Below are 24,766 nucleotides of genomic sequence, written 5' to 3' on the forward strand. Positions count from 1 at the left end.
AACATTTTGCGGTACTAGTGTTCTCTGAAACATGCTTTTAGAAGAAAGCAGTGTAACGAGGTGCAAGGCCTTGCTGCGTTTCCTTGCTTTTCCCGGTCCAACCTTCTCAGAGCCCCAGATCAGGTTCTCATTTTAGCTCAATCTTCCTGAAATAATTTCCCTCCGGCAAACCCCCACCACCTTTTTGTAACGCTTTCTCAAGCTCTGTCTCTGTTTCGAAATCCATCTTGAGTTGCCTCGGACCTTCACTGACAACTGGGATCCCCTCCAAGGCACAGCACCTTCTCACCCCATGGCTTCATCTCCCTCCCCACTCTTTTCTTTGTTCCTCTTTTGTAAAATAGAAAATGTGAGTCATCCGCAAAGGGACAGGCTTGATCCAGCATTCTTAGTAGCAACCCCCAAACCTGTCATGAGACAATTACTATCATGTACACGCACACTTCCCGGTGGGAAACAGGGAAACTATGAAGCAGGAGGCATGTGGATATTTGTCTGACTCTCTTCTGGCAGCGGGAGTAAAAGACTTTTTTCTTTCTTTAGAATCTTTCTTTCTTTTTCTTCCTTCCTTCTTTCTTTCTCTTTCTTCTTTCTTTTTCTTTCTCTTTCTTCCTTCCTTCCTTCCTTCCTTCCTTCCTTTCTTTCTTCTTTCTTTCTTTCTTTCTTATCTGCCAATTGCCCCAGATCAGTTAGCAGGTACTCTGGCTTAAGTTAATGCACACTGAAAGTTCAGCATCTTGCTATTGGTCCAACTGATAACTGTGTTTCGGGGTGGTATTTCCGGCGGCCCCACTTTCCTTTTGTCCGCATTCCCTACAGGAGCTCGGAGAAACTGTGTTTCTCCGTGGGTGTCACAGGCCCTAGCTGAAAGAATGATGAGGCCCCGGGCCGTCTGAGATGACTGCTTGTTCCCCTAGAATAGCTCTCTCCTTCAGAAGCTGCCAGAGAACATGCTTTCCCGGGTGTGCATTAGATGCACCTGGAGGCCTTGGGACACCATGGCTGGGCCCCACCCACACAGTTTCTGGATTCCTTGGGTCTGGGATCAGTTGGAGAATTTGCATTTCTAACGAGTTCCCACGTGCTGCTGAGGGTACAGGAACCACAGTTCAGGAGCTACTGCTTTAAGGGAAACTTCCCCCACCTCGCCCTTTCTGGCATTTATCGTGAAACCCTTGAGAAACAAGTACTTTTCTAGGTGGGAATTTGGAAACAAGGAGCCTTATGACCATACTTCACTCGCAAGTTTTTAACGTTCCAGTTGTTTTGATGACACATGGTCTTCTAATTCGTGGGTCTAGTGATTGCAGCATTAAATCTTCTGGGTGATTTCACACATGGAAGAGAGTTCGATTGCAGTGAGAAGAAAGGGGGAAGAGGGAAGGGATGGTGTAATTCTTTTGGTCTGGCTAGCATGAGCTGTTTTCTCCTCGGTTTGGAAAAGCTTATCCCACAAGCGTCCCCTCATCTTTAGTCAGGTTTGGCTCAGAAGCAACAAGATGCAGAAGGAAAAACATGGCTTTGGAGTCAAAGTGAAGGGGTTTAAATACCAATCTTTGCCACAAGCTGTGTGACTTTGGCAAAGTCACTTAACCTCTCTGAACCTGTCTAGGATACCGAGCTAATGGAGCCCACATTGAAGGCTGTTGAGAAGACAAAATGAGACAAGATATATAAAGCATCTCCAGTGGTGTGGGGTATAGAGGATGCACTCAGCACAAACTGATTTGTCCTTTTCCCCTGCCCTTTGCAGGCAAGATGGAGGTCAGAGCTTCAAAGTGCCACTATTTTTTGTTGGCTGTAGACACCGTCTCTTGCCTTGTGCCAGGTTAGGGAAGCCTATGTGTCGGGGAATGAGGGGCTTTCCTTTCAGAATATTTACCTCATCCTCTAGAGTTTAATGGAGGATTTGCAGGGAAGGAAGATAATCTTACAATTTCAAATCCTCCTAAATATGGGAGTCTTGGTTGACTATGTTTTTATGCGTTGAGGGTGTAACAGAGCTGCCGGCATGATATTTGTTGGAAGTGGTGTGTTTAGAAAGAGAGACAGAGGCATTCTTCCCTAGGCTGTTTATGACTACATCCCAGTTTTGGGAAGGACACTCTGTAAGAGGGGCCTTGGCAAACTGAAATCAGAGGAAAAAGAGACATAAATCCCTATGATATGGGAATGACTGATAGAAGTAAGGATTTTTGCCAGGGCAAAAAGGAGTATTTGTTGGCTAAAAGAGAGAATTTCATAAGGACATAATGATGTCTGTCTTTAGACTTTGCTGTGGAACATGAGATTTCTGTGGATTCAGTAAGTCCTAAAGCTAGGACGGGGGTCATCTGTTGCCAATTATAGCTCTCCAGTCAATGTAGAGAAGGACTTTCCTAATAAATTGTCCCAAAATGCATTACGTATGTTGGTGGTGATAAGCTTCCCATCCCTGGTGGCAATAGGGCAGAAGGTAGATGACTGGGTCCCGAGCCCTGGATTGAGACAGGGTAGGGACAGGAAGGGGCAGATGAACTAGATACCTCTGAGGTCTCCTTTTACCCAAAAGTTCTGCGATTCTACAACCCTGCTCTACAACATTGAACATCTGCTGCTTAGGAGTAAGGTGGAAATCTACAAACTGGTACCGAATTATCAGGTAAGACCGCTCTTCCAAGTATCTGATGAACATTTTTTGTATTTTTTTCAAAAAGTGTAAACATCTTCCCCTCAACACACACATAAGGGATGCTTTAAAAACCTGAGTGTTAGAACCTCAGGGACCCAGAGGACTTTCCTTAAATCCATTCCTTCTGTCTGGTGCCTGGAATGGCCCAGGTTTTGTAAGTAGCAAATACAGCACCTCTTGTTCACTCGCTTTTATTTTCATGTGGCGGGGGGGGGGGGGGTTTCAAATATGCTTTTCTTTCTTTTTAAAATTTTTTTATTTTAGTATAGTTGAATCAAATATGTTTTGTTTTAAAAAAAAAAGTACCCAGTAATAAAGCCATTCATGTGTAGGAGCTGTATTCAGAGCAGAACTGTGCAAATCTGGCCAGCAGTGGGCCAAAGGAGGGACAGGGGTGGCCTGCAGGAGTGGGTGCTCTTTCTTGTTTCCCCATCTGACTTCACTTTTAATGAAACTTTTCTGTCTGCATAACTCCCTCCTGTGTTCTTATTTATCACCTTTCCCTACTTTGGTGGGAAAAAAAAAATCCTACCCCTTAATTTTGCAGAAGAGCTTAGCTGATTGATCCGCAGGGTCATCTCCTGGCACGTTGTGTGCAACCACAGGAGAGTGGCAATAGCCCTAAGTGCATGTGTATTAATGGCTCAGCCTGGAAGGTTCCTAAGTGTTTGCTACATGCCAGCTTGTGCCTCCCCACCCGACTGAACGTTAGCTACTGTCTCGTAAAATCCAAAAAAAGTGTGGAGGTCACCTCCCAGAGGCCATCAAGTGAACCTCCTTCCCAGGGCAGTTGCGCTCCCTCCCCTCCCCAGCAGCACCCCTGCTCGATGCCAGTTCAGTTCCCAGGATGGGAAGGTAAGGTCTCTGAGTCAGACATTCCATTTGTGGATTGTTCTACTGGTAAAAAGTTCTCCCTATTCTGAGTCAGAATCTGAGTCACTATAGAGTTTACTCAGTGATCCCGGGTCAGCTCCCTGGGACTACTCAGTAAAAAGCTATTGTCATCCACAAAGGTTTGAAGATGGTTCTCTGGATCCCTTTGGTCATCTCTCCCTCCACCCCCACCCCCACCTGTTGGTTTGTCTCACCTGTAAGTCAAACATATCTGGCTCCTTTGAGTATTCCTCATGTGATATAATTTCCTCATCTTACTCAGGTGAGTCACCCTCCTAGGTGTGCTGGAGTTTGGCAACATCACTTTAAAAGATGGCAATGCCCTTTAGAGAGGCAGTAGAGAGTAGTGGTTAAGACCAAGACCGCTGGAGCCAGGCTACTTGGGTCTGGATCCTGACTCTCTACTTGCAAGTTATGTGATCCTGGGCAAGTGTACGGGGTCTGGGTGCTCCCAGCTAGGCGTCTGAGCTCCCCACGGCCCTGGGTAAGTCTGTCCCCATGTTTGTCTGTCGTGGAAATGAAAGGTGCAAGCTCTGGGCAGTGTCTGCAGCTGATCTTCTGCAGGGGGGTGTACTTGGGAAGGAGGGAGGGATGGAGGCCTGATTCTCCAGCTTTCCTGCTGCCTGTGGGGAAAGGGAGGTTCAGTGGTAGGGGGTTTCAATCACCCTCTGTGCTGTTCTCTTTCTAAGTGCCTGGGCTGGAGCTATGAAGCTGGTCTGGATGGTCCTTTTTAGCTCATCCTCCTTCCCACCTCCACATTACAGAACTGTGCTTCCTACAATCACCTCTGCAGGCCTGAGTTGTGTGCCTAGCTTGCAAAGCAAATGATGCCAGCCAGTCTGGGAGAGGATGCTCTGTGGCCATTCAGCATCGAAGAGCAGGACAGAGCAGTGGCTGGGCAGGCGGGTCACCACAGAGCTTAATGGATACAGCGTTCAAGCATAAAGCAGGCTCCATCCACCCACACTGTCGTGCACTCCTCTGCATTGGACGGGGTGACTCCGGGGGTAACTGGTTCTCTCAACTGAAAAGAGGAGAATGGGGGCTCCCACCATGTACAAGAGTGTAGACGAGTCCTTCCTGCGCATGGAAGGATCAGGCCCTGTCCCTGCCATAATTCACAAAATTAAAAATTCCCTGTCACAGGACTGCCAATGAACGAGTGCAGGATTCAATGAAAATGTTCTGGCACAAGACTGTGAAGATGGCTGCGCACAACTCTGTGAATGTTAAAAGCCACTGAATTGTACACTTGAAAGGATAAATGTCATGGAATGTGAATTATATCACTAAAGCTGTTATTTTACCTTTTTTTAGGTAGGCTCCACACCCAGCATGGAGCCCAGCGTGGGGCTTGAACTCATGACCCTGAGATCAAGACCTGAGCTAAGATCAGACTTAACTTAGCTTAACCGACTGTGCCACCCAGGTGCCCCTAAAGCTGTTATTTTAAAGAACAAAACCAGGTGGTCAGCTCGCAGGTCAGTTTGCTGACCTCTGAAAGAGCTCAACTAGTTCTCCCATTTTATCGTTGAGCAAACTGATACCTAGAGAGGAAGAAAACTAACATCTGCTGAATAGCAATTATGTGCTAAATAGTGGGCATTTTCATATAAATTATCATATGCAATATCTGGTTGTTTGGAACAAAAGCAATACAATGAAAAACATATGTAAAACAAGGACTACGATGCTCTGGGCACAGGAGATGTTCAAATTATAACGATAATAATGTGTTTATTGAGTATTTAACCAAAAAGGAACAAGAAAAGCAACAACCTGACCAACAGTGGGTCTATTTACCATTATGCCCCTTATACATAAAGGATGGGCTTGATTTTTTTTAACCGTGTAACTGCTTTAAAAAAAAAAGAAGTTGGCATTGTGCACGTCACAGAAGGCTTGGGAAGCCTAGAGCAGGCCACCATCCACTGAAACATACAGAACTGGCTTTGTCTGGGGGCATCCAAATGAGCCATTTATGGCAGAACACTCCAGCTTATGGATGCAGCCAGGGTTTTAGTACTTTACCTAGAAAGGCCTGTGCAGTGAGCAGAGACCCACATGGCTGCTCTCGGTAAGATAGCTCCACATAAAGACAAAAAGACATAGCTCCTAGACTCATCAAAGATAGGACGAATCCTTCCCCGATGACAATGCTCAGCACATTCCAGCCTGTCGATGTTCAATCTGCTGGGGGCAGCAAAGCATTGATACCTTCCATACTTGTGAGGAACCTGGAAGAGGAAGGGCCAGCTGGTAAACCCGGGGGATTCCAAGACAAGCAAGTCACGTCTCAGGCCCACAGGGGCAACTTTAGGAACAGTAACTCTGCACCATGGGGGTGAGGAGGAGGAGCTAAGAAAGGAATATTCACACCTGCTTCCTAACTTGGCCCAGGCACTTAGGAAATAAACTGTAGTTCCCTAGGTTTTAGGAAACATAACGGTAAGAACTATAGAAATGCTGACAAGGGGAGCCCACCATCTTTGCCAAAAAACCACAGAACTTTTTCTTTGCACTTCCAACTTCATAACAAAGCATCATCAAAAAAAATTACAGCTCCCCCGGCCCCTATAGGCAAAAAAAAATGACCTCAGGAAATAAAAAAGCATGTGTATGTGTGCATTTGTGTGGGGAGTAGTGATTAGAACAAGTAAAAATGAGGAAAGTGTTAATGCCAGATAAATCTTTATTAAGGAAGACTGTTCCTGGAACATGAAATCAAAGATGGGAAACAGAATTCATTTTGTCACATAGAAGTAACATTACAAATGCTGTTTTATATTCTATAGTATTGTTAGAACCACCCAGCTACACAAAAAATTCAAATGGCTTGGGAATGTATTTGATAACAGCCATGAATCAACCACATTGCACTCAAGACTGTGGAAGGCAATTTGGTGGTATGCATCAGATGCATTAAAAAGTCCATGTCCTTTTAGGGGTGCCTGGGTGGCTCAGTCGGTTAAGCGTCTGCCTTCGGCTCAGGTCATGATCCCTGGGTCCTGGGATCGAGCCCCGCCTCGGGCTCCCTGCTCAGCGGAGAGCCTGCTTCTCCCTCTCCCTCTGCCTGCCTCTCTTGCCTACTTGTACTCTCTCTCTATCTGTCAAATAAATAAATAAAATCTTTAAAAAAAAAAAAAGTACATGTCCTTTTGACCCAATATTGGACTTCCAGAAATTGAATCCCCAAATTTCCAGGATTCATAGGGCAGTCACCCAGTGGAATACGAGGCAGCCGTTAAAAACCAGGTAGAGAGGAGGGGGTCCAAGATGGCAGCTCAGGAAGAACCTGAACTCACCTCCTCTTGTGCCACATATAGATCTACAGCTGCATATGGATCATTTCTCCCTGAAAAAGATCTCAAAACTAGACGAACTCCTTCTCTTCAGCAAAGGATAAAAGGACCACATCAAAATGGGTGGCAGAGGCAGAGACATGGTCTCACCAAAAACCTCTCACACACACCCCAGCCATGTGGTAACCCACAAAAAGGAAGCCTCTCACCAGTTCAGCATCTCTCCGAGAGCCCCTGGGATCCATGTCAGAGAGATGAGCCCCCCCAAACACCTGTCTTAGAAAAGCAAGGGGCTGATATCCAAGGCACCCAAAATGCTATAAGAAACTGAGATTTCCCCCCTTTAAAGGTCTTGCAGGCAGTCCTATTCAGCCCAGTGAATGATCCAGTGCAAAAGCAATTTGAAAAGCACCTGGTCTATATGTAAAGGAGATTCATTTGCTGGTCTGGGGGTTTCTGCTGGAGAGGCAGGAGACAGTTGGGGCTCTCTCTAGAGACAAAGCGCCAGCAGATGCTATTTGGGTACTCTCCACCTACTATTGCAGGCAGGCCTGTTCAGACACAACACCCTCCCTAGCCCCACTGGGAGGTGGGGGGGAAGGGTGAGGAGGGTACAGTCCCAGCACGGTCCCCATTGCCCTGCTGAGGCCAGAAGGCACAGGTGGCTGCAGGGTCACCCTGCTCCCTAGCTGGGGTAGATAGGCACAAATGGCCATGGCATTCTCTCACTCCTTTGCTAAAGTCAGCAGCACAAGTGGTAACACACTCTCCCACACCCTGACTGGGGCTGGTGACTTTGAGTGGTCATGGCTTTCTCCAGCCCCCAACCTGGGGCCAGCGAGCCCAGTGCAGACAAGGCACTCTCCAGCAGCATGGCTGAAGCCCTCAGGTGGGCACAGTTGCACCATTATCCTACTACATTTCTGAAGCCAGACAGTGGGCCCCACCCCTGAGCTCTCCAGCTGCCCTGCCAAAGTCAGAGCACACAAACTGCACAGGGGATACCCCTTGTCTGCCTGGCCCTGGTGGCCAAGGGGGCTGGCTTTCCTGAGCTCCAAGGGACTATAACAGACAGTTATAAATTCTAAGACAGTTCCCAGCAGGCCAACACCTTGTGCAGGCACAGCCCAGACAGCAGACTGAAACACGTACCCAGTCTTCCTGTGAAAAAGGCCTATTTACTTATCCTAGAGCTACAGCCTGTGGGACAGGATTCAAGTTTCCCACATTGCTAGAGGCTACTGAGGCACTCCCAGGGATCATAAGCAGGGAGACACCATTCTTGCACAACCCTTGGCCTTGCAACAGCTTGACAAAACCTCCCAGAAAGGAGTTTATATATTTATCTGGAGCCCCGAGTTTTGCAACTGTCACGCAGGGGACAGTGGATCCCGTGACCTGGAGGCTGGTAGGGATTTGACTGCAGCCCTACAGAACTATATATACATATACATATTCTTTAAAAGCATCTAAAAGCTGCTGCCTGAGGGTCTGGCTTCCAGTCGGCCTGAAACTTGGTGCTAAATGAGATTCTTTCCCTTGTACCATTGACAGGTCTTGACATACCCTCAACAACAGGGGCATATCAAGAATAAATCAGGTTGTTTAGACAATCACAAAAGTTCAGGAGACAACCAAGAACTAGGGCAAAGTTGAACTATAAGGTTCATCATCTACACAAGGCCACTGCTTTAAGAACTGGGAGAGATAGCTGTTTTGCCTAATGCATTGAAACAAACACAGGGAGTCAAACAAAATGAGGAAACAGAAATATGTTCCAAAAGAAAGAACAAGACAAAATCTCAGGAAAAGACCTCTGTAATGATCAGAGATAAGTAATCAAACTGGTGAAGAATTCAAATGATCATAAAGATGCTCACTGAATTTGGGAGAAGAATGGAGGAACTCAGTGAGAACTTCTCAGTGAGAGATAGGAAAAGTACCAAACAGAAGTCACAGTGCTAAAGGATACAAAAACTGAGCTGAAAAATACACGAGAAAGGTTCAACAGTAGGCTGAATGAAGCAGAAGAATGGATCAGCGAGCTGGAAGACAAAGCATTGGAATTCACCCAGACAGAGCAGCAAAAAGAAAAAAAGAATTTCAGAGGCAGCTGGGTGGCTCAGTTGGTTGGGCGTCCAACTCTTGATTTTGGCTCAGGTCATAGTCTCAGGGTTGTGAGATCAAGCCCCATGTCAAGCCCAGCATTGAGACATGCGTCAGGCTCCCCACTCAGTGGGGAGTCTGCTTGAGATTATCTCCCTGTCCCTCTGCCCCTCCTCTCTCTCTCTCTTTCTCTCTCCCTAAATAAATAAAACCTTAAAAGATAAAAGAACTGTAAAAATGGAGATAAGTTAAGAGACCTATAGGACAACATCAGGCAGAATAACATTCACATTTGAAGGGTCCCACAAGGAAAAGAGAAAAAGAAAGGGGCAGAAATCTTATCTGCCAAAACTCCCAACCTGGGGGGAAAAAACAGATATCCAGGTCCAGGAAGCCCAGAGAGTTCCATATGAAATGAACCCAAAGAGATCCACACCGAGGCACATTGTAATTAAAATGTCATAAATTAAAGAGAGAATCTTAAAAGCATCAAGAGAAAAGCAACTTGTTATATACAAGGGAAACTGCACAAGGCTATGAACAGACTTTTCAGCAACTTCCAACCACAAATATTCTACCTGGCAAGGTTATCATTCAGAAGTGAAGAAGAGAGAAAGTTTTCCAGATAAGCAAAAGCTAAAAGAATTCATCACCACTAAACCAGCCTTATAAGAAATGTTAAAGGGACTTCTTCTAAACTAAAAAGAAATGGCACTAATTAACAACAAAAAAATGCAAAAGTAAAAATCTCACTGGAAACGGTAAATATATAGTAAAGGTAGTGATTAAATCACTTATAAAGCCAGTGTGAAGGTTAAAAGACAAAAGTAGTAGAATTAACTAAAACGACATTAGTTATAAGATATATAAAATAAAAGGAGGTAAAGTGTAATGTCAAAAACATAAAAACCTTGGGGGGGGTGATAGTAAAAATGTAGACTTTTGGAATGTATCCAAATTCAAGTTGCTATCAACCAAAGTAGACTGTTATATACATAGTATGTTCTATGTAAACCTTGTGGTAACCACAAAGCAAAACTTATAGTAATACATAAAATAAAATGAGAAAGGAATCTAAACATAACACTAAAGACATTATACCACAAGGGAAGAGAGAAAAAGGAGCACAGAGAAACTACAAAAACAATCAGAAAACAATTAACAAAATGGCAATGATTACATATCTATCAATAAGTACTTTAAATGTCAATGAACTAAATTCTCCAGTCAAAAGACATAGAGTGGCTGAATGGATAAAAAAGAAAAAAACACAACAAGACCCATCTATACGCTGCCTATACAGAAGAGACTCACTTCAGAAGTAAGGACACACACAGACTGAAAGTGAAGGAATGGAAAAATATATTTCGTGCAAATGGAAAACAAGAGAAAGCTGGTGTAGCTAACTTATATATAACAAAATAGACTTTAAAACAAAGACTGTAATAAAAGTCAAAGAAAGGCATTATGTAATGATAAAGAGGTTAATCCATCAAAAAGATACATTTATAAATATATATATATATATATACACCCAACATAGGAACACCAAAATATATAAAGCAAGTATTAACAGACATAAAAGGGGAAATCAACAGCAATACAATAATAGCAGGGGACTTTAGCACCCTACTTACATCAATGGACAGATTATCCAGACAGAAAATGACACATTAGACCATACGGACTTAATAGATATACACAGAACAGTCCATCCAAAAGCAGCAGAATATACATTCTTCTTAAGTGCCCACGGAACATTCCCTATGATAGATCACATGGTAGGCCACAAAACAAATCTCAATAAACTGAAGAAAATTAAAATCATTTCAAGCATCTTTTCTGACCACAATGGTATGAAACTAAGAATCACTTACAAGAAGAAAACTGGAAAAACCAAAAACACTTGGAAATTAAACAACATGCTACCGAAAAACTACCAGAAAAAAAAATCAAAGAAGAAATCAAAAAATACCTAGAGACAAATTAAAACAGAAAAATGACATAGCAAAATCTATGGATGTAGCTATAATGGTTCTAAGAAGAAAGTTCATAGAACTACAGGCCTACCTCAAGAAACAAGAAAAATCTCAAATAAACAATCTAACTTTACACCTACAGGAACTAGAAAAAGAACAAATGAAACCCAAGGGTAGTATAAGGAAGAAGATTAGAGCAGAAATAAATAAAATAGAGAATAAAAAGACAGTAGAAAAGATCAATGAAATTAAGAGCTGGTTCTTTGGAAAGATAAATAAAATTGACAAACCTTCAGCTAGACTCACCAAGAAAATAAAAAAGAAAGAACTCAAATAAAATAAAAAGTGAAAGAGAAGTTACAACATATACCATAGAAATACAAAAGATTATAAGAGAATACTATGAATAATTACATACCAACAAATTGGGCAAACTAGAAGAAAGGGATAAATTCCAAAAACATACAATCTTCTAAAGCTGAATCAAGAAGAAATTGAAAATCTGAATAGACTGATCACTAGTAAGGATACTGAAGCTAAATCTTCCCAAAAAGCAAAAGTCCAGGACCAGGTGGCTTCACTGGTGAATTCTATCAAGCATTCAAAGAAGATTTAATACCTACCCTTCTTCTTAAACTCTTCCAAAAAGTTGAAGAGGAGGGAACACTCCCAAACTCATTTTAAGAAGCCAGCACCACCGGCGCCTGGGTGGCTCAGTTGGTTAAACGTCTGCCTTTCGCTCAGGTCATGATCCCAGGGTCCTAGGATCAAGTCATCCCACATAAGGCTCCCTGCTCAGCAGGGAGTCTGCTTCTCCCTCTCCCTCTGCACCTCCTCCCCACTCATTTTCTCTCTCTCTCTCTCTCAAATAAATAAATACAAATCTTTTAAAAAATAAAAAAGAAGAAGCCAGCATCACCCTGACACTGAAACCAGACAAGGACAACAACAAAAGAAAATTAAAGGCCAATATCCCTGAAGAACATAGATACAAAACTCCTCAACAAAATATCAGCAAACCAAACTCAACAATACATTAAAGGATCATACACCATGATCAAGTGGGATTTACTCCAAGGATGCAAGGATAGTTCAATATCCACAAATCAATCAAAGTTATATATCACATTAAGAAAATGAAAGATAAAAATAATATGATCATCTCAACAGATGCAGAAAAAGTATTTGGCAAAATTTGACATCCATTTATGATTAAAACTTCTCAACAAAGTGGATATAGAGTGAATGTACCTCCACATAATAAAGGCCATATATGACAAACCCAATGCTAATATTATTCTCAATGATGAAAAGCTGAAAACTTTTCCTCTAAGATCAGGAACAAGACAAGGAGCCCCACCCTCCCCACTTTTATTCAACATAGTATTGGAAATCCTAGCCACAGCAATTAGGCAAGGAAAAGAAATAAAGTATAGGAAAAGGAGAAGTAAAACATTCACTATTTGCAGATGACATGATACTGTATAGAGGGAACCCTAAAGATTCCACCAAAAAAGCTGTTAGAACTAATAAATGAGTTCTGTAAAGTTGCAGGATACAAAATTAATGTACAAAAATCTGTTGTGTTTCTATACACTAATAATAAAATATCAGAAAGGGAAATCAAGAAGACAATCCTATTTACAATTGCATCAAAAAGAATAAATATTTATGAATAAACTTAACCAAGGAGGTGAAAGACCTATATGTTGAAAACTATAAGACATTAAAGAAAGAAATTGAGAAAGACACAAATAAATGCAAAGATATTTTTGCGTTCATGGATTAGAAGAATTAATATTGTTAAAATTAGTCCACATTGTGATGAGCACTGGGTGTTTTACTTAACTAATGAATCATTGAACACTACAACAAAAACTTAAAAAAAATTAATTTTTAAAAATCCAGAAAAAAATTGAAAAATAAAATCTGAAAATAAATAAAATGTCCACACTACCCAAAACAATCTACAGACTCAATGCAATGCCCATCAAAATTACAATAGCTTTTTTAATAGAACTAGAACAAATAATTCTAAAACTGTATGGAATCACAAAGCCCCTTAATAGCCAAAGCAATCTTGAGAAAGAACAAAGGTAGAGGTATCACACTCCCAGATTTCAAACTATACTACAAAGCTATAGTAATCAAAACAGTATGGTATTAGTATTCAAACAGACACATGAACCAATGGACTAGAATCAAGAGCCCAGAAATAAACCCACACCTATATGGTCAATTAATATATGACAAAGGAGGGAAGAATATACAATGGGGAAAGGACAGTCTCTTCAATAAACCGTGTTGGGAAAACCAGACAGCCACATGCAAAAGAACAAAACTGGACCACTATTTTACACCATACCCCAAAATAAACTCAAAATGGATTATTTTTATTTTTTTATTTATTTTAGAGAGGTAGAGAGAGGAGGAGGAAGGGCAGAGGGAGAAGGGGAGAGAGAGAATCTTAAGCAGACTCCACACCCAGTGCAGAGCCTGACGTGGGGCTCAATCTCAGGATCCTGAGATCATGACCTGAGCCAAAATTAAGAGTTGGAAGCTTAACCAACTGAGCCACTCAGGCGCTCCAAACTCAAAATGACTTAAACACTTGAATGTAAGACCTGAAACCATAAAAGCCCTAGAAGAAAACATAGGCAATAAGCTCCTTGATATCCATCTTAGCAATGTTTTTTTTTTTATCTGACTCCAAAGGCAAGAGGAACAAAAGCAAAAATAAACAAAACAAATGGGACTACATCAACCCAAAAAGCTTCTGCACAGAGAAGGAAACCATCAACCAAATGAAAAGGCAACCTATATATTCAATAAGGGGTTAATAACTAAATGTATAAAGAACAACAACTTAATAACAAAAACCAAACAATCCAGTTTAAAAATGTGCAGAGGATCTGAATAGACATTTTTCCAAAGAAGACATACAGATGGCCAAGAGGCACATGAAAAGATGTTCAATATCACTAATTGTCAGGGAAATGCAAATCAAAACCACAATGAGATATCACCTTCCACCTGTCAGAATGGCTAGTATCAAAAGGATAAGAAATAACAAGTCTTAGCAAGGATGTGAAGAAAAGAGAACCCTCGTGCTCTGTTGTTGATAATGTATATTGGTCCATGACTGCAGAAACAATATGGAGGCTCCTCAAAAAATTAAAAATAGAATTACCATACAATCCAATAATTCCACTTCTGGGTATTATCTAAAGAAAATGAAAATACGAATTCACAAAGATATAACCACCCCATGTCCACTGCAGCATTATTTACAATAACCAAGATATGGAAACAATCTAAGGGTCCAACAATGGATGAATGGGGTGTGTGTGTGCGCAATGGAATATTACTCAACCATAAAAAGAATAAAATCTTGCCATTTGTAACAACACAGATGGATCTTGAGAGCTATGTTATGTGAAATAAGTCAGAGAAAGACAAATACTGCATGATTTCACGTGTATGTAGAATCCAGAAAACAAAACAAACAAAACAAAGCCCAGATAAAGAGAACAAACTGGTAGTCGCCAGAGGGGAGCGGGGCTAGTGGGCATGAAAAAGGTCAAGGGAACAGGAAGTACAAACTTCCAATTGTAAAATAAATGAGTCATGAGGAGGTAATGTAGAGCACAGAGAATGTAATCAGTATTACTGTATTAAATTTGTATGGTGACAGATGGTAACTAGACTTATTGAGGTGATCATTTCACAATGTGTACCAAAGTTGAATCACTATGTTGTACACCCAAAACTAATATTACATTGTATCTCAGTTACACTTCAATAAAATTCTTAGAATTAGGTAGATTTATATGTAACATGAAAATAAATCCACAATGTAATTAGTTTAAGAAAATGTTATTAAAAGAGGGGCGCCTAGGTGGCTCAGTTGGTTAAGCGTCTGCCCTCGGCTCAGGTCATGATCCCCGGGTCCTGGGATCAGAGTCCCGCATGGGGCTCCCTGCTCAGTGGGGAGCCTGCTTCTCCCTCTGCTTGTGCTTGAGCCTGCCACCCCCTCCACCCCCGCTTGTGCTCACTTTCTCTCTTTCTCTCTGACAAATAAATAAATAAAATCTTTAAAATAAATAAATAAAATTGTATTAGTTATTAATTTTTTTAAATAGAAAATGTTATTAAAAGATATATATTATACGATTTTTGTCCTAAATAATGATAAGTATATAAAGGGAAAAAACTGGAGGGTTAGAGACTCAACAGTTGCTCTTTCTTTTTTTTTTTTTTAAGATTTTATTTATTTATTTGACAGAGAGAGAGAGCGCGCACACAAGTAGGGGGAGTGGCAGACAGAGGGAGAGGGAGAAGCAAGCTTCCCGCCGAGCAGGGAGCCCGATGCCGGGCTCGATCCTGGGGTCCTGGGATGACAACCTGAGGCGAAGGCAGACGTTTAACTGACTGAGCCACCAGGCACCCCAACTGTTGCTTTTTCAAGGAGATAAGATCATCGGCTCTACCTTTCTACCTTACATACTTCTTCATTATCAGAATTCCTTTTTTACAAAGCATATATAACTTTTCTATTTAGAACAAAATGAAAATAGTTCTCTTTTTAATTTGATGAATTAAGTCCCTAACATACCTACATACACCCACTATGTAAAATGAGCCTCTATAACACATCGTTTTACTAGCTGCAGAGTGCAGCAGCTATGAATTGAGTATAAATTATGCCTAATTTAAGTGATTCTCCATTACTGGATGTTTAGATTGTTTCCAAATTTTTGCTACTATAAGCAGAACTTAGATGGAAATCCATGGGGCTAAGTATTTGCACATATTCTTAATGTTTCCTTAGAATAAATTCCTAGATGTGGAAGGGTAGGCACAAGATGTGGGCACATCTAAGGACTTTTGACCCATATTGAAAAATTATCCCACAAAATGTCAATGCCAATTTACTTTCCAAACTAATGTGGGAGGGTAGATTTTCCCTTTAGTAATTCTCAATAGTTAGTAATATTCAAGCCTGAATATTACTATCTTTTCTCCAATTTTTAACAATTTGGTAAGCAAAATGACATTTTTAGTTTGTATTTCCTTAATTGTTAAGGAAAATGTCAGGATTCATATTCACTTATTGGCTATTTGTTACTACCGTGTGATCTGCTGGTTGGTATCTCTTGCCTGCTTTTCTACTAGGATCTTCTTTCTGGTGTGTAAGAATTCTTCGTATTTTAGCCCTTTGTCATTAAGGCTAATAAGTGTCATTTGTCTTTTAGTTTTGGTTAAGGTTTTATGTTCAGAAACTTTTTTTAAATAGATTTATTTATTTTAGAGAGAGAGTAGGGAGGAGGGGCAGAGAGGAGGGAAAGAATCCCAAGCAGACTCCCCGCTGAGCGCAGAGCCTACTGTGGGGCTTGATCTCACGACCCTGAGATCCTGACCTGAGCTGAAATCAAGAGTCAGACACTTAACCAACTGAGCCACCCAGGTGCCCCTGTTCAGAAACTTTTAATTGGTATAAATTTTTTCAACAATAAAATGCACTTGGAATTCCAATTTACTGACTTGTAAATGGGCATTTGAAATATAACCATTTGAAATACAACCATGTATATTAGCCACTTTATCACTGGTTTTCTTATCTTTTCAACGAAAGCTCCTTGAAGGCACAAGTCCTGACATTTCTTGAACCCTCCATGGCAACTAGCACACAGCCCAGAACAGAACTCCTAAATGTTGGAGATGAAAACAATACTGTGTCTGGGATTTGCTTTGAAACAGTCCAGTTCGGGGTAGGAGATGAAAACAAGACAGAAATCAAACAGAATCAGCCACACGTTAGTAATTGTTAAAGCTGGGTAACGGGTACATGGAGTTCATTATACTATTATTTCTTTTTGTATATTTGAAAATTTCTGTAATCAAAAGGATTTTTTCTTTTCTTTTTTTTTTCCTTTATGGATTGGCCACTAGCATCACAGCGGGGACTTCTGGAATAACAATGGTGATGAATATGAATTACACACACATCAAGGCCACTTTTTATAGCATAAAAACATTAAAAGCCCAGGCTTTGAAATTAGGTAGGGCGGGGCACAAACCCTTTCTAGTGTAAGTGACCTTGAACCAGTTTTTCAACCTCTCTGAAACTGAGTTTTCCTTTGTAAATAAGGGTATTAATAACTACCTCAAAGGGTTCCAGTGAAGATTAACGGCTCTAAAACTTGGTGCCTTGCACCAAGCAGCACTCCGCAGAGTAGCCATCATTATTACTCAGTGATGCACCAGCTTGACAGGCTCCAGCCAACGTTTCCTGGTGGTGTTAATCCAATACCCTTCCACTACAGCTGAGCTTTCAGTTAATCGGTTTGGGCACCAGACAACTGCTTGGCAGAGGCCTTGGCAGAACAGATGTCAGGAATTACATTCCTGACACCCAGAAGAGAAAACAGATAAGGCCATAGGAAAGGATAAAGCGCTTCACTCCCAACCTGGCTCTGCAGGTCCCCAGAGAGACTGAACTCCACATTCCAAGGATGCAATCAAGAACAAGAGTGATGACAACGGCGGGTCATTCAAAACTTTGACCAGACACTATCATCACCTGGGGAGCTTAAAATAACACAATGTCTGGGGCCCACTCCCAGCCTTTGGGGTGTAGGCTAGGTATCAAGGTTTTTCAAAGTCGCACGTGACCTAACGCGCACCACCCTGCTGTGTGGGTTGGGGTTCGGGCTGGGGAGGGACAAGGACAGAGCAAACAAAGAAGCGAACAGAGACCACCGCATCCCATGTGAACCCCATTAAAACCAGCCCACTCACGTGGTCCCAAGCTGTGCCCCATGCCAAACAAATCCAGTCCTATTAGGGTCCCCTTGCTCCCTCCATAAACTTCAAGAGCCCATTACCATGTAATAATTCACAGGGCTAAAATATGGTAATAACATCAGGATGCGTGCCTATCAATATTCTAAAGAATATTAAAGTAACACAGCTGGTCTCTGGATGTTGGTCTTAGAGAACAAAACAAAAAAGTCCGGCTAAGCGATAGTGGAGGCTGGGGGAGGGAGAAACACTCTGTCTCACAGCCTTCGGGCAGCCTGTCCCTGTTACTGAAGCACACTCAAAGAGGCAGGCTCCTTTCGTGAAGTTATTGCAGTGTCTTTGATCAAGGGAAAAAGCACATCCCTTTCAATCACTGTAACGGAGATGAGCGGGCTGTCAGGCCGCCGGCTGCCCACCACGGCGAGCCAGCCTCGGGCTTGCAGACACATGGCAGTGCTTAGCGTGTCAAACAAACGAAGGGGCTCTTGACTGTCTATCCAACCTCTGCTGAACCTCAGGGGCCCCCTCATTTAGCAATTCTGCCCGGATTAATCTAGAAGTTCCTTTGCCGGCAAACACCACCTGGTCCGGACCGGCCTCGCCGAAACCAAAGCTGACCAGCAGCTGTGTGTCACAAGGCGGAAAGCACTTCAGAACCAGAAGGGCAGGAGCCAACCTTCTCACAAGCAACACACGGGGGTGACACGATCGTAGAGAAAGGGAAAAATGATGGCCATCAACTTTGCCTTCTCCCTACGACCTCTACCCCGACCCTGCCCCGTTCTCGGCCCCAAACTAAGTTGAGAGAAGTCTGATTTTCTCCCCTACACATGATTTCTCAGCAGTGCAGTTTCAAACATATACACAAACATCACCTGCCTTCTTTTCACCAGAATACACAATAAATAAAAAATGGAGGAGGGGAAGGTTCAAGAAAAGGTTTTACTTTCCTTAAGCGACATCATCCGTAACATCTTGGGAAGACGTGAGGAGTAGCACCAGAGTGGATATGGGGATAATGCTGATGAAAATGCAGGATATTTAAATAGCATCTATGTGTTCCAAGTGTGGTTCATGCACGAACGCATTTAAATCCTCACCACAGCCCCATGAGATAAGCTATAGTAATACTCCTATTTAATAACAATCATAACAATAGTAACATATAATAATATGTACAACGTAATGACCATGATTATGTATAATGATGGCAATCATTACCTCGTGCTACTTGTGTTTTAGAAACAGTTGTGCCAACATCAACGTGGCCAACATTACTTTTACACAAAGAACTAACCAGAAGACCATGCAGGATGAGAGGTGGGACTGCCCAAAAGGCAATTTTTAAATCTGAGTGCATGCATACACATGCATGCATGCACACACACACACATACACACACACTCCAAGAATCACGGTACAATGTGTACTCAAAGGGAGCACTGCTTTGTTCAAGCACTAGGGGTAGGAAGAAGGGGTAGAAATAAACAGTGAAGGGATTACCAGGGTTGCCCTTGGAAACTGGCAGGGATAAGAAAAATAATCAGCCTGCATTTGACAGAAGAGAAAAACGGAGACAGCCAGCAGGGAGGACGGGGACCAAGCAATGCTGGTTTCCTGGCTTGGACTTCCATGCCCCTTTTCAGGACCCACTGCCAGCTGGCAAGGGATGGCATGGGGGGCCCAGGAGGGGGAGTGCAGGCACCAGAAGGTAGCACAGGGGGTGTCAAAGAGCCCTCAGCAGTTTCCCAGAAAGCAAAGGCTCTGAGGGGCCCTCCCACTCTCAAGCACCTCCCCTCGGCCTCAGTCCAGGAAATGGGTCTGAGAGACTTGGCCAAGGCCTCACCTGGGTAAAGGAGCCGTCTTCACTGCACTCTGGGACAAACACCGCCTCCTGCGGCTTCTTGGCTTGCTCCAGGGCCTGAGCCCGCTCCAGGCGACACTTGCTCTGGCCAGCGTCTATAAGAGGAGGGGAGGCGCGAGTTTCATACTCTGCTTGAATCCACACTGGAGCCATGAGACAAAATGGCTGCCCAGTACTAGGAAAGCTGAGGGAAAACCCTCTCTGCAGAAGGGAGAGCCCCCATACCTCCAACTGGCTTTTCTACCAACACAAGGGCAGTGGCTGGTACGTGCTGCTCAGCCTCACCTTCCTCTTAGTGTTATTCTTAGAAAAGTCAGGGAGGTGCATTTATACCAGATTCTGCTTATGTTTTTTTTCTCCCAAGTACCCTTAGCGCCTCCCATGGGAAAAAAAAAAAGTCCCACCTCTATTATTTTTCACTGGGCTTATTGAAAAAACCTGCAGGCCCAAGGGGTCTCAAAGATGTTTTAGAGTTCCAGAATTGCAAGCACTTTCTTTGGAAGATCAGAAGCTCTAGGGCAGCCTGTTTCATCTCACACAATTCCTACAACAGCTCTAAGCAGCCCCAGGGATCGCAAACGCAAATATCTACAGGGCAGAGGAACGTGATATAAATTAGGGAGCTGAACCAGGTGTGCAAAGAGTGGCACTCAGCTTGGCGGTACCACAATTAGAGAACAGCCCTCCCCCTCAAAGGAGGAAGCTGCCGCCCAGGTCTAGCCATGTGTTTCCCTGTGGAATACTGGAACACAGACCTAATACGAGCTTCCAATTATTTATGAGAAGTACAAAAATCCAGATTTTTATGTTGAATCTCTCCATTTTTAAATGTGTCGCAAATGTTTTTAATATTTTTAAACATATGAGCAGCCCAAACAAAATACATCTGTTGGCCAACAATTTGGAAGCCCTCCCTATTCAGGAGCCAACAATAATGTCTTGCTATTTTAAGCATCTCCATTTACAAAAATAAAAAATAAAAATAAATAGCTCTAGCCAGATAGCAGCCCCATCTCTCTAAGCCCTAGACTGGTGGCAGTGTTAGAAAGACATGATCATGCTCATTCCTTCGGGTAGGCCCCTTCTCCTTCCCCTCTTCTCCAATGGAGAAACACAAGGAACACAAGTAACAGACTCATTCTCAGCCTCCCCCACAGACAGCGCCCCCTGCAGGGCACGGTGGCACCTGGGAGCCTCCTCTCTGCTGGGTGGATGTACACACACTCACCTTTGCATCTGCCTCGATGTACCACACCCAGGGTAGGGTCTCTGCACTTGGCTCGCTGGTACTCACACATGGACTCATAGGACCTGCCGTCGGAGGCACAGATGGGTTTGGGTTGAGTCCTGGAGCAGTGGAGGTTGCACTGAGGGTCACGGTCGCTTATGAGGAACTAGGTTGGAAAAAAGTGAAAGGGTGTCGAGGTTACTTTTGCAAGAAAAGTAGGGGTGAGTCCATGTCTCACAATACTGGTTTGCCTGGGGGAGCAAGTCCAGAATAAACCCAGTTATTAAACCCTAGAAGTGGAATGGAGCCACAAAGTCTAACCAAGGAAAGCATCCCATGCTAAGTAATTCACAGGCAGGATCTCCTTAATCCTAGCAACAGCCCTGTGAAATAGGAACTATTTGTTTCGTAGATAAAGAAACTCCAGCCAGAAAGAGGTAACTGGTCCAACATTACACAGCTATAAGTGATGGATTTGAACCTAGATCAGTCAGAAGTCAAATCAAAGCTTTCACCACCAGGATATTCAGCCTCTCCATCCTTGCACGTGGCCACATAACCCTATTTGGGTACTTCCCCAAATCAGGAACTCACTAGCAAACTCTACATTCCATCTTTGGAGAGTTTAATTTATTAGAAAGTAGTCTGGAGACGCAACTCGATCACCCTTCAATTTCTGCCTACTGCTCTCTGGCAAAATACAAGTGATTTTCTATGAGAAAGGGATTTCCTAATTTAAAAAGATAATCATCATCAAATCGGGAAACACTGAGTTAAACAGGTTTCTTTTTTTTTTAAGCTTTTATTGATTTATTTATTTGAGAGAGAGAGAAACAGCATGAGAGGGGAGAGGGTCAGAGGGAGAAGCAGGCTCCCCGCTGAGCCAGGAGCCTGATACGGGACTCAATCCCTGGACTCCGGGATCATGACCTGAGCCGAAGGCAGTCGCTTAACCAACTGAGCCACCCAGGCGCTCTGATGGTTTCTTTACTGCAGGACTTCTCAGACATCTTTGGTACGTTCTTATGCATCATGATAGCAGCAAATGATGTGCTACTCCTCCCATTTTGCTAATTCCCTCCCCTTGAATCTGGACTAGCCTCAGTAATTTGACCAATAACATGCTATGCAAATGAGGTTTTGGGACTCCTGAGCTTTACAGTTTCCTCCCAGGCCTCTTGCAACACTCACTCTGGGGGAACTGAGCCACCACGCAGGAAGCCAAACAACCCTGAGACCGCCACACTATGAGGAAGCCCAAGCTAGCCTGTGACAGAACCATGGGCAGAGAGAAATGCCCAACCAACCCAGGCACAGACACCAGTGAGTGAAGAAGCCATTCGATGAGTCCACCCCCCACTATCATCTGATTGCAGCTACCAGATAAAAATAAGTAACTGCCTGAGACACCCCAAGTGAGAATCGCCCAGCTGAGCCCAGTCAACCCATGGAGCTGTAAGGGACAATAAACTGTTGTGCTAAGCCATCCAGTTTTATGGTATCTTGTTACACAGCAAGAGATAAGCAGATCAAAGGGCATGTAGGATGATGCATCTCCCACTTACTTATTTGACCATGAACCCTTTTATCAGTGAACCCCTGTTAGCAACTATAGGATACAGCTGGAAAATAATTGGATCATACAATAATCCATGAACTTCTGTTGAATAACCCATGATTAGGCTGCATGGGCCTTGAGAGCTGGATCCACGCTTATCCACCCCTAAATAGCAGAGTTGTTGGTCCACTCAAGGCTCTCTACCAGTACAAGTTGACAGAATGCATATCCCACAATAATGCATGGCAATGTCATGGGCACACCTGGCTATTGGTGATAATTGAGTTGACTGAATAATCATGCCAAGCTCATAGGGTTTAGGGAAGGTGTGAGTACAACCCCTGTTTCAGATGTATCTTGAGGCCCTTTGTGCAAAGCAAATAAAGGAGAACTTGACCCTTTTCCAGAACAGCAGAGGGAGTCTGGAGGCAGCATCACCCCTTTCAAGGGAGCACTAGGAACACACACCCCCATATTGGCCAAATTCCCAGAGAGTCCAAGCCCATTCACTAGCACACAGACTGCCTCCCAACTATAAAACCAGTCCCTTCCGCTACCCTGACCTCACACCTGGGTGCTGGCTGCTCAGCACAGGGAGGGAGCAGCTGAGGGCTGAAACCATGCCGGCCTCCTCAGGATGGACAGTGCAACTTGTCTTCCCTGCAGACCCTCAGGGCTCCCACATGCACCGTTCAACCTGAGTCCTGCCCAAGCCCAGAGGAAAATGTCCTGATAGTGTCTCATAATAGAGTCTAGTGTTCTGCGATTGAAGCCAATACTATAGAGAGCCATATCCAGAGGAAGCCCACTACCTCCCAGGCTGCCACACAGAGGGAAGAGTTTAAGCTCACTAGATAGCGGCCAGGGGTGGTATCATCCACACCTCAACCCTGCATGGCATCCCCAGCCTCACTCCCCTCAGGCTGCCCCTGCTTTAAACCCTAGAGCAGTGTCCCATCACCCTGGGGACCTTCACATGGTCTCCTAGGCCTGGCAGAATCTGACCCTGGGGCCCCTTCCCTGGCCTCAGCTCTTACGGCCTTGTCCCCGCCTTGCTCACCACTGCTCAGGTACACTGGCCTGCTTTCCATTTCCCAAATAAGCTACATTTGTTCCTCCCTCCAGGCCTTTGGACACACTGTTCCTTCTCCCTCCCCTCCCACCCTTACTTCAGATTTTGGCTCATATCATCTCTTTTAGGAGGCTTTCCCTGACTCTCACAGATGAGCACAGGTCCCCTATAATACCCTCTCACACCTCACTTTTCCTTCACGGCACTTAACAGTTTGTGATGGTGAACTATATATTATCTGATTAACAATGGAATCCCCAACTCTGAAACCTGCAAAGACAAGGAGAATGTCTATCTTGCCTGTGAATACATCCCCAGCATCTAGAACAAAGCTGGGACATTCGAGCATTTGAAGGATGAATAAGATCTTGTAGCAGCATCTCCCACATGGCATCACCTCCAAACCAGCTGGTGCAATGTGACAGGTCCGGCCTGTGGGCTCCTGCCACCCCAGGAGGTCACTGGGCCATGCTCCCACCCCCTCTCCCCCCTACATTACATGGTGGGCAGAGGTCTTCCACGGCTTCCTGCCCTGGCTCCACCTCAAAATTTAAGTCGTCTCTGAGTTTGAGAGGTGAGGCTTTTCTCTCCTACCCCACCCAGACCTCTCTGCCACCACAGGCCTCCCCATCTACCACCAACGGTGCGCCATGGAAAACTTGGAACGCAAAGGTCCAGCTGAACGAGGCAGGCTTGGGAAGCCCTGGCCACGGGATCCTGAATGGGCACAGGACACAGGTGGCTGCAACCAGCAAAGCTGGCCTCAAATGTCTCTCTCCCTCCCTCTGTGTGGCCCTCCCAGACCCATTCCTAACCCGTCTGTGGCCTAGAAATGCCGCCAGACCTGGCTCTGTAATTTCACCCGGTGAAGAGCCAGCCCCCAGCCAGAGGTGGCATTGGTACCCTCCCACCCAGGCTTCCAGGCCAACCTGTGACCCAGACTGTCCGAGAGCAGGTCAAGGCGCTGTTGTTATCACATGACTGTTTTCTCACCTGTGGATCCAGACACTACTTATCTGAAGTGACACCTGCTCGTAAGACCTACCTTGTTAGGTTATTTTGCCATGGGAATTAGCAGGGGCCAAGGAGCAACATGCCCTTTTTTTCTCATGGTCAGACAAGGACAGAACTGTCTGTATCTTCTAATGCCTGGGAAAACCAAGGAACTCATCCTTGGTGACAAAGGGATTTGGGTGGCCAGACCTTAAGTCTGAAGAACAATAATAATAAAAGCTGATAGTTGGGTATCACTTATGACACGTTAACTAATTTCACTCTATGAGGCAGG

At 43.7% G+C, this 24,766-nt stretch overlaps 1 protein-coding gene across 1 annotated transcript in view; it reads right to left on the reverse strand.

Moving 5' to 3' along the window:
* Window positions 1–24,766, reverse strand: part of SMOC1 (SPARC related modular calcium binding 1) — a 149,734-nt gene that overhangs the window by 59,371 nt on the left and 65,597 nt on the right. The window contains 2 exon segments of the mRNA XM_028099670.2: window positions 19,603–19,715; window positions 20,849–21,014. Of these exon segments, the coding sequence (XP_027955471.2) occupies window positions 19,603–19,715; window positions 20,849–21,014 (279 nt within the window).

The sequence above is a fragment of the Eumetopias jubatus genome, unplaced genomic scaffold (assembly GCF_037043125.1).
Source record: "Eumetopias jubatus isolate StellerSeaLion01/CBP00866 unplaced genomic scaffold, mEumJub1_p1.0 scaffold_7, whole genome shotgun sequence".
NCBI classification, from domain to species: domain Eukaryota; kingdom Metazoa; phylum Chordata; class Mammalia; order Carnivora; family Otariidae; genus Eumetopias; species Eumetopias jubatus.